Source organism: Sorex araneus, chromosome X (assembly GCF_027595985.1).
Source record: "Sorex araneus isolate mSorAra2 chromosome X, mSorAra2.pri, whole genome shotgun sequence".
In the NCBI taxonomy this organism is placed as follows: domain Eukaryota; kingdom Metazoa; phylum Chordata; class Mammalia; order Eulipotyphla; family Soricidae; genus Sorex; species Sorex araneus.
The window spans coordinates 268,402,350-268,415,463 of NC_073313.1; the positions used below are offsets into that span (position 1 = coordinate 268,402,350).

General features: G+C 39.5%; 1 protein-coding gene across 1 annotated transcript in view; it reads left to right on the forward strand.

The window, feature by feature from the left end:
* Positions 1-13,114, forward strand: part of UVRAG (UV radiation resistance associated) — a 296,340-nt gene that overhangs the window by 214,112 nt on the left and 69,114 nt on the right. Inside the window, exon 13 of the mRNA XM_004610830.2 lies at positions 2,172-2,250. Coding sequence (XP_004610887.2) covers positions 2,172-2,250 — 79 coding nt within the window. The remainder of the gene's footprint in view (positions 1-2,171; positions 2,251-13,114) is intronic.

Below are 13,114 nucleotides of genomic sequence, written 5' to 3' on the forward strand. Positions count from 1 at the left end.
AGCCGCATGCATGGCAATGCCCTACCCCCTGTGCTATTGCTCCAGCCCCAGACAGTACCTTTTAAATAACAAAACACTGAAATAATATGTTTCTTTGTTCATCTTTCATAACCAAATGAGATTATTATAAAACCTTTAAGAAACATAACGCTTAAGAAAGGTTCTAGTTACTTCTCTATGAACTTTAAAAACAAGGACAAGGAGGATTAGTCTGTAGTTGGAAGCCTGCCTCAAAGGAACAAACACAATAATCTCATAATATCTGTCTTACAGACCATGGTGCCCAGAAAAGGGGGTCAAGGGGAGGGAGGGAGGGAGAGAGAGAGACAGTCTGCCATAGAGGTAGGTTGAGGGGTGGGAGAGTGGTGGGAGGGAAAATGGGGTCATTGGCAGTGCTAAAGGGACATTAGTGGAGGGATGGGTGTTGGATCATTGTATGACTGAAACCTGATCATAAACAGCTTTGTAACTATATATCTCATAGTGACTCAAAAGAATAATTTTTTTAAATAAATAAATGAATAAAAACCACATTTATTCTGAGAATAGATATCTTGGTCTATTCAGGCCAGTATGAGGTATTGGCACTGACACATCCCCGGCTCCCCTGTCTGTTAATACGGTCTGGGGTCACATTAAGGATTTTTGATAGTCACATCATAACCTTTATGTAGTAGACTGGTCCAAACCACCTTCACACATATTTATTGCTTTCCCAGTTATTTCTTCTGTGCCATGTAGATTCAGTCATATTTTCAATTTGGTGACAATTTAAACTAATCTGAAGAAGAATTGACTATTTGTTACTCTAACTGCCTTTATTGTGTGAAGGTAAAAGCAGGAAATAAATAGTTTCTCCATTAGTGATTCCTATTTGTGGTGCTAAGGACATTTTTCTTACACTTAAGTAACCACACATTCTTACCTAAACATAGTTTACTAATGTGATTTTTTGTTTGTATTGAAATAAGATAACTGTATCTTCTGATGATAAATAGGCTTTACCCCCGAAATAGGTTTTGTTTTTATAGACTGCTGAAAGATCTGCAAATCCATGTATTCTGCAAATCCATGTATTCTTACAAAATAAGATGAATGTGAAATGACCAGGTATATAGCTTAACTTGAAGTGATACTTTAAGAATTTGAAAACAAAATTAATGTAAAATCTGCTCTTCTTGAATCTTTGACTTTAAGCTTTAGATTATTTCTCTTAAGGCTGCATATTATACCTTAAGGCTGTATATAGTTACACTAACAGCATAATAAAGTTGATGCTTTAAAATTCATTTTTCAGCAGTTTAGTGCCTTAATTTTTAAAATATTTATTATTTTACTTTTGACTTCCCAGACTTGAAACCATTTCTATGGGTTTGGAGATCTCTACAGAGAGTCTGTATGTCATGGTTTATAAATGACATTTAGAACTTTAGGATCTGGAGATTCTTCTACTTTATCCCATATGTGTGCTCTATCAATGAGCCACACCCCGCCCTATTTTATTCTGAGACCAATCATACATTGCAAAACTAAGGCAGGTGAAGTTTTCTTCTGGAACTTATTTAAATTGTGATTAATTCATTCCTCTTTCAGAGGATTGAAAAGTATGCTTGGTTGTAAGAATCAGGGAAATTGACTATGATGTAAGTATATTCTAACCTTTCCTTCATTTGCAGGAGTAAGGAAAGGGAAATGGGTGAGAGAAACTTACTCCCTAAAACAGCCCATCATCTTTATAAAGATCCACAGGCCTCATGCCTCATTGAGCCAGGGTAAAATGGAAAGTCTCAAGAGAGTTCTGTGGCAAGGGCTGCATTGTCTTGGAGAAGTGACATCTGATAAACAGGCACCTCTGAGAATATAAATGCATTTTTATAAAATTTTACTTATTGGTGCTAGGGTTTCAAGTCCTTGGGATTGGTGGGTCACTTCATCTGTTCATTTTTTGTGGCATCCCTATTCTTGTTTTTCCTTGAAACAATGTATCCTTGTGCTGATTTAACCAGTGTTATGAAAATGTGAGATAATAAGGTTGCTATGATGATTACTAAGTGATTCAATACGTGTTCTTCAGATATTTATGCTATATCCAAGAAATTCCACCTCAGTCAACAAAATGGAAATCGCTTCATTTAAGTTTTGGAAACCTAATTCAACTTTATCTTTTGTAGGTTTCCATTATACCCAAAAGGCGGTGAGAAGTTGCAGTTTGACTATGGAGTCTATCTTCTGAACAAAAATATAGCACAGGTAAGAAACTCCTCTTCAGCCTCGCCCTCCCACTTATAGCCTGCTTCCTTGGCTGCTCCCCACATGCTTGCTGCATATGAAATATGGTTGACTTTTTGATTTGCCAGTTTCAGTGGTAATCCACAATGTTTCATTGTTGTTGTATCATAATACTATTCTGTGCCATTTTACTGCAGAGAAGCAGAGGGCCTAAATTGGAATGCTACTGACCTCAGAAGTCGGTTGTTAAGTTGTTGTTTACTTGTACTCGTGAGCCCAGTAGCTGCTCCTGTAGCTTCATATTAATAGCCTTCTTTTCATACAACTTTCTTCTCTTAGGTCACTTTTAGGGACTCATTTTGCATCAGGGGTTATTAATGGAGTAATCAGTTAGTGCCTTTGGCAGATCTCTAATACCCTTCTTTTTTTTTTTTTTTTTGATATTAGATTCTCTGAAGAGTTAATATCTTCAGAGAATTCAGTTACTTTATTTTTTTTTTAATTTATTTATTTTTAATTAGAGAATCACCGTGAGGGTACAGTTACAGATTTATACACTTTTGTGCTTATACTTCCCTCATACAAAGTTTGGGAACCCATCCCTTCACCAGTGCCCATTCTCCACCACCCGTAAACCCAGTGTCCCTCCCACCCTCCCCAATCCCATCTCCCCCCCACCCCACCCTGCCACTGTGGCAAGGCATTCCCTTCTGTTTTCTCTCTCTAATTAGCTGTTGTGGTTTGCAATAAAGGTGTTGAGTGGCCGCTGTGCTCAGTCTCTAGCCCTCATTCAGCCCGCAACTCCCTTCCCCCACATGGCCTTCGACTACAATGTAGTTGGTGATCGCTTCTCTGAGTTGACCTTTCCCCGGAACGTGAGGCCAGCCTCGAAGCCATGGAGTCAACCTCCTGGTACTTATTTCTACAGTTCTTGGGTGTTAGTCTCCCACTCTGTTATTCTATATACCATAGATGAGTGCAATCTTTCTATGTCTGTCTCTCTCTTTCTGACTCATTTCACTCAGCATGAAACTTTTCATGCCCATCCACTTGACTACAAAATTCTTGACCTCCTTTTTTCTAACAGCTGCATAGTATTCCATTGTATAGATGTACCAAAGTTTCCTCAACCAGTCATCCGTTCTGGGGCATTCGGGTTTTTTCCAGATTCTGGCTATTGTAAACAGTGCTGCGATGAACATACATGTGCAGATGTTGTTTCGATTGTACTTTTTTGATTCTCTGGGATATATTCCCAGCAGTGGTATTGCTGGGTCAAATGGGAATTCAATATCTAATTTTTTGAGAGTCGTCCAAATTGTTTTCCAGAAGGGCTGAACCAGTCGGCATTCCCACCAGCAGTGAAGAAGGGTCCCTTTCTCCCCACATCCTCTCCAACAGCGGTTGCTTTTGTTCTTTTGGATGTGTGCTAGTCTCTGTGGTGTGAGGTGGTATCTCAAAGTTGTTTTGATCTGCATCTCTCTGATGATTAGTGATGCAGAGCACTTTTTCATGTGCCTTTTGGCCATTCGTATTTCTTCCTTGGTAAAGTTTCTGTTCATTTCTTCGCCCCATTTTTTGATGGGGTTGGATGTTTTCTTCTTGTAGAGTTCAACCAGTGCTTTATATACCATTGATATCAACCCCTTATCTGATGGGTATTGTGTAAATATCCTTTCCCATTCTGTGGATAGTCTTTGTATTCTGGTCACTGTATCTCTTGCGGTGCAGAAGCTTTTTAGTTTAATGTAGTCCCATTTGTTGATCTCTGTTTTTACTAGATTGCTTAGTTCCGTGTCACCTTTGAAGATACCTTTATCTTCAATATCGTGGAGGGTTTCGCCGACCTTGTCTTCAATGTACCTTATGGTTTGTGGTCTAATGTTGAGGTCTTTAATCCATTTTGATCTGACTTTTGTGCATGGTGTCAGGTCAAGGTCTAAACCCATTTTTTTGCATGTGGTTGTCCAGTTGTGCCAGCACCATTTGTTAAAGAGGCTTTCCTTGCTCCACTTCACATCTCTTGCTCCCTTATCAAAGATTAGATGGTCATACATTTGGGGTTGTGTGTAGGGATATTCCACCCTGTTCCATTGGTCTACGGCTCTGCCTTTGTTCCAGTACCATGCTGTTTTAATTGTTACTGCTTTGTAGTAAAGTTTGAGGTTGGGGATGGTGATGCCTCCCATCATCTTTTTCCCAAGAATTGTTTTAGCTATCCTTGGACGTTTGTTATCTAATACCCTTCTTAACCAAGGGTCCAAAAGAAGAGACGGAGCCCATCTTGGTCTTTTTGTGGGTTTTCAACATCACCCAGATAGAAAGCATTAAATGCCTGTGTTTAGGTAAGGAAATTTGCTGCATCCATTTAGCATTCTTTGTGTTTTCTAGTTGTAAAGCATTGGCTTCAAGATTTTGTTTTCATGTGGGCATTTATCCAGTTGGAGTACCTTATGGATGAGAATTCGGTTAGACTTTTATTAAAGACATTACAATTTTATAATCATAGACTACTCTCTTTCATAGAAAATTAAGTTTTCTGATGCTTTTATTTTTCTGAACCCATTACATTCTATCTGTATGAGTCTAAAGCCTGACTGAATAGTTATTCATTCCTAATTCATCTAGAATTTTTCTCTTATGTGGTGTCATCTTTGCTATTCACCCCTCATCCAACTTACTGTTTCTCTTAATTTGGCTTGTTTTAGGTTCACACCCAGCCGCACTCAGGACTTACTCCTGCCTCTGTGCTCAGGGATCCTGGCAGGGCTTGGGAGACCATATGGGGTGCTGGGGGTCAAACTGGGTTGGCCACATACAAGGCAAGGTCCCCCCCCTCTCTGTACTATTGCTCCTACCCCAGTTTGGTTGTCTTTTTTTTTTAAGATTTTTTTTCTTTCATGATAGTGTATCAAGTTTTCAGTCTGTAGCCCTTCCTTGTATTCATTTGCTTCATAGCGTCATTCGCTGCCCTCCAGGTTATGCTGCTTCTATAGTTACTCACCCTCCAGCTCCTGTCTTTGACTCCAAGAAACCAGCCTTGCTTACCATCTCTGCCCATGACTCATCTTTCTATGTGCCCTTTTTCCCACGACTGATGAAAGCTGGTACTCCACTTTTGGCAGAAAACAGTGTAAGAAATAGGATTTCAATTTCAGGGCCTGTCTCACACTTCTGACCACCATTGTCACAACCTGGGAAAGGACAAGCTTAGACGTGGTCAAAAAGTGAGCAGACTGAGTTTAAGGCAGAGGAGAGTTTTATAGAAAGAAAGGAGAGAGAATAAGACCAAGAGGGAAACCCCTCGACATACATAAAATAAGGGTATCTTGTCTCTGTGTGTGTGTGTGTGTGTGTGTGTGTGTGTGTGTGTGTGTGAGTGGTTTTGTGGTCATTTTAAAAGGAGAGGACAATAATTTCTAAAACATACTCTTAGGCTTTGGAATTTACTCAGGAAGTCTCTTCTGAGTCTTTAGAAACAGAAAATTTGTGGCCTTTAACTTTTTCTTTTTTCACTTCAACTTGATTTTATCTCTTAGTCTTTTGTGGGGAATGTTTTATTTCTCTTTGGCTTCACTGCCTTTGTTTTACTTTGTTTTATTATATTTTGACTTAGAGCAAATCTAAGAATCACTCTTATGGTTTAACTTTTTTTTACATCAATAACATATTTCTAAGTTTTAATGGGTTATTTTGTGTTCATTTGTATCAGTACACATTGTGTCAATGGGGGTTTATATGTTCAGTCACTCTCATTTATACTCTAGAGATGTGAACAAATCATACTGTTAAAATGGTCCCACCTCAGTAATTTATAAGCCACCTTAGTGGAGGTGGATGAAAGCATTGGCATGTGTTAAAGTGCCAGAAAAAAGGAGTGAAGTCATTTAATACTGAATCCATAACTTGGTTGAGGATTTGAATAGTCAATAGAACCTTTCATCACAACCAGAAGTCGTAGAAAAATCACTTTTTTGTTGGAGGAAATGACAGAATTTAGTAATATTTGTTACTTCAGTATTTGGGATCTGTCCAGCCCCAGCTTTGAAAGTACAAACTTAGAAAGACAGACCTGCAAATAGAAACCCTCAAATGCTGTTTGGAGAACTGAGAGGACTGGTGAGGCCTGCTTACCTTCTTCCTGTCTGTGTTGTCTAAAGGGTATGTGTGTGTTTGTGTGTGTCTGTGTCTGTGTGTGTCTGTGTATATACTACATTGGATACTGACTGAACATGAATAGAGCAAAGTGTCTTATTTTTAGCACTTTTCTAGTAGTTTTCAAGTACCTGCCACTGTGGATGAAAATAGCCTTCTTTGCTGAGTGGCATAGAACTAGTAGAAATCTCAGTTACCACGTGAAAGACCAAATGAGGGTGATAGTGGGGGCAGCAAAAGTAGTGAACAGACTTTGAATTTGGGTGCTAAACATCAGTGATCACAGGAAAATACAAGTCAAAACTACAGTGAAGTAATACCTCACATCTGTCAGAATAGCTAACATACAAAGACAGGAAATACCAAAAATGTTTAAGAAAAGGGAACCCTGCTAGGGGCCAGAGTGATTGTACAGCAGGTAGGGCATTTGCTGTACTGTCACTCTGGTCCCAGTTTGTGTTGTTACTTGTTTGTGTTGGGGTCACACCTGGACTACTCCTGGCTCTACACTTAGGAGTCATTCGTGGTGGTGCCCGGCAGGCCATATGGGATCCCGGGGGTCAAAACCAGGTCTGCTGCATGCAAGGCGAACCCCCTGCCTGCTGTGCTCTCTCCCCTACCCCCACCTTTAGTATTTTAAGCTGGCAAGTAATTTTATTTAGTTAAAGACAAATCATTTATTTAGTGATAGCATCAGCTTTTTCCCAAAATACCTTAATGAGTGACATTTTTTGTTTTGGGGGGGTTTGGGTCATACCCAGCTGTGCTCAGGGCTTCCCCCTGGCTCTCAGGGATCACTCCTGGTGGACTGTAGGGACCATGTGTGGTGCCAGGGATCAAACTAGGGTCACTGTATACAAGGCAAATACCCCACCCGCTATACTATCTCACCAGCCCCAACAAGTAACTTTTTTTGCTTGGAGAAAAGTATTTAAAGAATGTATCCCAACTAGAATATTTATTTATATATATATATACATATATATATACACACACACATATATATATACACACATATGTAAACATGAATTTAGTTGGTATCGAAGTAACCAGCTTAGGTTTAAGCTAGTTATGGAAAACAGCTAATAAAATTGTTATATGTAAATTTTTGTACCTGTTAAAGGAAAGTATTTCTAAACATGCCAACTTGTGTAACCAGGGAAGATAAAACTGATATCTTAATTAATATATTATGATCCAACGAATGCCCAAAATCCTATAAGATCTAATCCTAATCTAAGGATAAGATCTAATGGCCAAAATCCTAATAAGATCAACTAAAATAAATGCCATATGATTGAGTGTTGAAGAGCAAACACTATCCAGGGTTTGTTGGTTTATATGATTTGGGGTTATTTAATCTTTCTCTGTGTCATTGTTTCAATCTGTAAAAATGAGGATGAGGTAATAATACTTGCTATTATAGGCCTTATTATTATTATTATTATTATTATTAGTCCCATCTTTTAGAGAATATATAAGGATTAGGTAATATTTGTAAAACACAATAGTGCCTAGAACAGAGTAATTACTAAATAAGTGTTTTCTAAATAAATAAAATGCACAAAGAAATTTCAGGGGCCAGGACATAGCTGAGTGGTCAGGGGTGCATGGCTTCTGTGCTCTAGGATCGCAGTTTGTTCTCCGCAGAACCACATAGCCCTCCATGTACTTCTGGATATGACCCTGGCAGCACCCGGGGACCCCTGGAGTCGTCTCAGTGACCTTCAACAACTTTAGCTGAAGCAGCATGTCTCTGGGCCCAATAATTGACCAACTACCACTAGGAGTAATCTCCAGACGCCTAGAGCATTGCTTGGAAAAAGAAGAGTTCTATTCCCCAAATACTAAATGAAGTATAAATAAGTGGAAATAGTCTGTAAGCTAAATGTAAGTTAAGAATAAGTAAAGAGAGGCTGGAGTGATAGTACAGTGGGTAGGGTGTTTGCCTTGCACGAGGCTGACCCAGGTTCGATTCCCAGCATCCCATATGGTCCTCCAAGCACCGCCAAAAGTAATTCCTGAGTGCAAAGCTAGCAGTAACCCCTGTGCAGTATTGCTGGGTGTGTCCCAAAAAGAAAAGAAGAAACAAACAAAAAGAATAAATAAAGAATAGAAAGAAAGGAAAGAAAGAGAAGTAGGGACAAATCATCATGTCACCTGGTCTGTGGCATACCATGTTTATGCAAGAAAAGGTATTTGGATGCCAGTGGGCCTTATTGTTTAAAATTGCAATATTCTTTCATATTCTTTATTAGCATTTGAAGGATCCAATCTCAGTTTAAATGTTTAAATACAGAAAAAAATAGTAAGGAAGAAATGATAAAAACCATTTGAAATTCTATGCTTAGCAGTAGCCATTGTTAAATGGTAAAATTTTACATAAGTTGTTTCAGACTATATATTTTATTGCCCTTTTTTTAAAATCTAGGTACATTTTGAGGGTTATTTTTTATTGAGAGATTTAGTCACATAAAATATTGTTTGCACTGCTTAATATCACATAGATAAAAGTTTCTGTGTATGATGAACATTTAGATAGTTTCCAAGTTTTTCTGGTAGGAAGCAGTTCATTGTGCAGAGCACAAACTTCTACATAGTTATGTGTATTTGTGTTCAGTTACTTCCTTAGGGTTAGTAACTGTTGAGTTAAAAAATATGTACATTTTAAAGCTTACCCACTTTACCCTCTTGCCAATATTGAATTATTAGCTTTGTTTGAGAGAAGCATCTTCTTTTATCTGCAGCATTTTGTTAATGTTAAGTTCAAGTAGTTCATAATGTTGCTGTTTCATGTTTTTTTGTGAATAACCAGTAAACTTTTGATAAATACACTCTTTCAAAAGTATTTGTAGACTGTGGACCACCACCACTACCACCACCACCCACTCCCTGAATGATGTAAGATTTAAGGAAGTAATACATATGCCTTGCAACTAAATGTAAAGAATTGCAGAGACACAAACTTGTGCAGAGGTCTTTATTTCTGTCTTTTCTCTCCTGTCTCCTCCAGTCCTCTCTAGCAGTGTTAATTCCTATGCCTTATAAAAAGAGTCCATGGCATTGGAATATACTACAGGTGTGGGGGATAGAAGGTAGATAAGATAGAGAAGGAACCAGTATGATAATAATAGTTGGAAATGATCACGCTAGACAAGAACTCTGTTAAAAGAAGGTAAAGGAATATGCACAACATTTCAGTATCTGTATTGCAAACCACTATGCCCAAAACAGGGAAAAGAAAAGGGAAAGGGGAGAGAAGGAAGTGGGGGAGGGGGGAGAGGGAGAGAGAGAGAGAGAGAGAGAGAGAGAGAGAGAGAGAGAAGGAGAGAGGGAGGGTGGCTGTTATAGAGGCAGGGTCGGGTGGGGTGATGGAATGGAGGAAAACTGGGGACACTGGTGCGGGAAACGTACACTGGTGGAGGGATGGGTGTTGGAACATTGTGTGACTGAAACCTAATCATGAACAGCTTGGTAACGGTCTATCTCACAGTGGTTCAATTAAAAAAATCTTTGGAGGGGCTGGAAAAAAAAATCTTTGGATAGCACAGCGGGTAGGGCGTTGGCCTTGCACGCGGCCGACCCGGGTTCTAATCCCAGCATCCCATATGGTCCCCTGAGCACCGCCAGGGGTAATTCCTGAGTGAAGAGCCAGGAGTAACCCCTGTGCATCACCGGGTGTGACCCAAAAACCAAAAAAAAAAAAAAAAATCTTTGGAGGGGGAAGAATTAGCCCCTGGCTGGATTGAAGACAGCACTGCCTTGCTCATTTCTTCATTCTTTTCCTCCATGTGGCACTTCTTATTACAGCACAACAGATCTTTCCTTTCATCTGAGGCCTGTCACTGAGGTGATCTTTTCTGTTTATCTCTCGGTTTCTATGGCTCCAAGTAGAGCTAACTATTTGCTAAACTACTTGCTCTTCATCAAGTGCAGGACTGGGGACTTGGTTGGGACCCTCAGGCTTAGCTTCTTGCCAGGGCGACATTAATGAGTGCTGACAACAAGCACTACGTGAATACTGCTTTGGGAAGTGCTCTTTGAAGACATTCAAACTGGGCCTTTTAAGACTGAGCTGAGGTTACCCTGAAAGAAGCAGAATGGTGGGAAGCCAAGGAGAAGCTAAATGTGTCCTCCTACAGCTATACTCATGGGAACCAAGCTTTGAGGTGGCCTACCCTTTGGGATCATTCAGTGTCACTCCGCTGGCCTTTTGATGACATCACTTATTCTATCCCCAAGAAATAAGGCTCATTTTTGTTATTTCTTCTCATTTGTAGGCCACATTATTACACCTTCCTGGTGACATTGGATTTTTCTTTAATCCTAGGGACTACTGCATTTCTAGGGAACCCCCTAGCCCTAATCATTATTATTTTGTTTCACAGTTTGTATGTGAATATATATTTTTAATTTACAGTGGATGATGAGACCATTTCAGAAGTTTGTGAAAATACAATGCTTTGTTTTCAAGACTCTAAAATAATAAATCCATATCTTCTACTCTGTTCATCTTCAAAAGCAGAAACTGACTCATACTGGGTCTTACCTGGATTAGGATGGTATATGGGGCTTTAAATGTTCAACTTTCATCTTTTAGTATAATATTTATAGGGATAATTATAATGTTTATAGTCTAGCATTTCTACTGGTCACAGGGCACTTTTCCTTATAATCTCCCATAACCCCATGAGGTATAGACTTACAATTGTCCTTTTTGCTTATAGGGAAACTAAGCATTGATGCCTCAAGATAAAGTGAAAATTTGACCTCAGTCTTCAATGAGAATTTCTAGCTCTTGGAGAGGATAGTGTAGATAATTTGAAACTCTAGTTTTGGGGAATTTTAATCATGTCATATAGTTTTCTAATTTGTCCTTTGAAAGAGAGAAAAAGTTGTCTCTGTAAGAAGCCCACAGCTGTTTGTAGATAGACTCAAATCATAGTCCTAAATTTAGAAGAGTTGCTTTGTAGGTACACAAACTGTCAGTCCAAAGTTGTCTACATATATGTTTTAAATTTAGATTAATATTTAAAGGATTTGGATAGATATGATATAAGGAATAAAACTTTATCACCCATGGACTCAACAAAGTTAGATGAAATGATTAATGGAGAAAAATAGTAATACCAACAATTAGTTTTGATGATGTTCTCTTCCATCTCTTTTAACGTGTTAAGTTGGGAAGTAATTTATTTCTTTTTGGGCATCAGGCGCTTATCTAAAATATAAGGAGTTTGAACTTGATGTGCCATAAGTTCATATCTGTCAGTGTTTTTGTGTGCTCGCTAAACTTTAACATTTATTTCCATCTGTTTGTTACTTTTTTTTTTCCTTTTTGGGTAACACCTGGCTCATGAACTCAGAAATCACTCCTGGTGGTGCTCGGACGACTATATGGGATGCTGGGAATCAAACCCGGGTCAGCTGCATGCAAGGCAAATGCCCTACCTGCTGTGCTATAGCTCCAGCCCCTGTTGCTTTTTTAAAAGTGAAACAAAGTAGTTTTTATTGAGCAAAACTTACTTAGAAAGATGTGAGAGGAGAGAAAGACAGGAAGTACATGTTCAAGAGAGAACACAGGCATCTCCAGAGTGGAAAAAGCAAGCAATGGCACAGAGACAGGCCAGTGAGACCCACGTTCAGGGGAGAACACTGCTTGAAGAGCAAGCCCCAGATGACTCGTGCCGGGAGGTTTTATACAGTTCCTCCAAATGCGTTTTTCCTGGAGTCCTCTGCATCCGAAAAAGCTAACCAGGGCCTTGTCACTGGGAAACTGACTGTTGACGGTTTCTTCATAATCTCATTGCTTCTTCTGTAGCTTCTCCTTCTTCTCAGGGTGGGACCTTGAAGTTCTTCAGCTGGCTGGTGCCTCAGTTTCTCCTCTCCGAAGAGCTCAGGATTTGTCCTTCAAAGTAATGTGGTCATCAGGCTCCACAGTCTCTTTCTAAGTTTTGTTATTTCCAAAACGTACATGACCAGGCCCCCCCACCACCTATCTGCCTGCAACATTTTCCTCTCTAGAGATTTTACACACACACCCCTTTTTTTTTTTTTGCCTCACACCCAGCGATGTTCAGGGGTTACTCCTGGCTCTGCACTTAGGTGGTGCTCGGGGGACCATATGGGATGCTGGAGATTGAACCTGGATCCACTACGTGCAAAGCACATACCCTACCCTCTGTACTATCGTACTAAATCTTTAAGGGGTATGAGGGCAAAGATCTGTCTTCTGTAACTTCATGCTGACCAACGGGCACAGATCCTGACTATGGAAGGAAGTGAAATCTCAGGCTAGCTTGGTTTTAATGTGGCTGTTACTGTTTTTAAATCACCTTACAGGTTTTGAAACTATCACAAAAGATCAAAGGGTAATAACTACTCATATTTAATTTATGAACAAAAAAACTGTATTTTAGTGATTTTTATAGAAAATAAGTAAAGGTTTATGGCATACCATACATAACTTCTTTTTAAATTTTTATGTTTACCAAAACATTGTAATTTACAAAGTTATTCATAATGCGAGCTGGAGCAGCGGGTAGGGCGTTTGCCTTGCACTCGACCAACCGGGGTTCAATTCCTCCGCCCCTCTCGGAGAGCCCAGCAAGCTACCGAGAGTATCTCGCCCTCACGGCAGAATCTGACAAGCTACCTGTGTCTTATCCGATATGCCAAAAACAGTAACAACAGGTCTCACAGTGGAGACATTACTGGTGCCCGCTCTAGC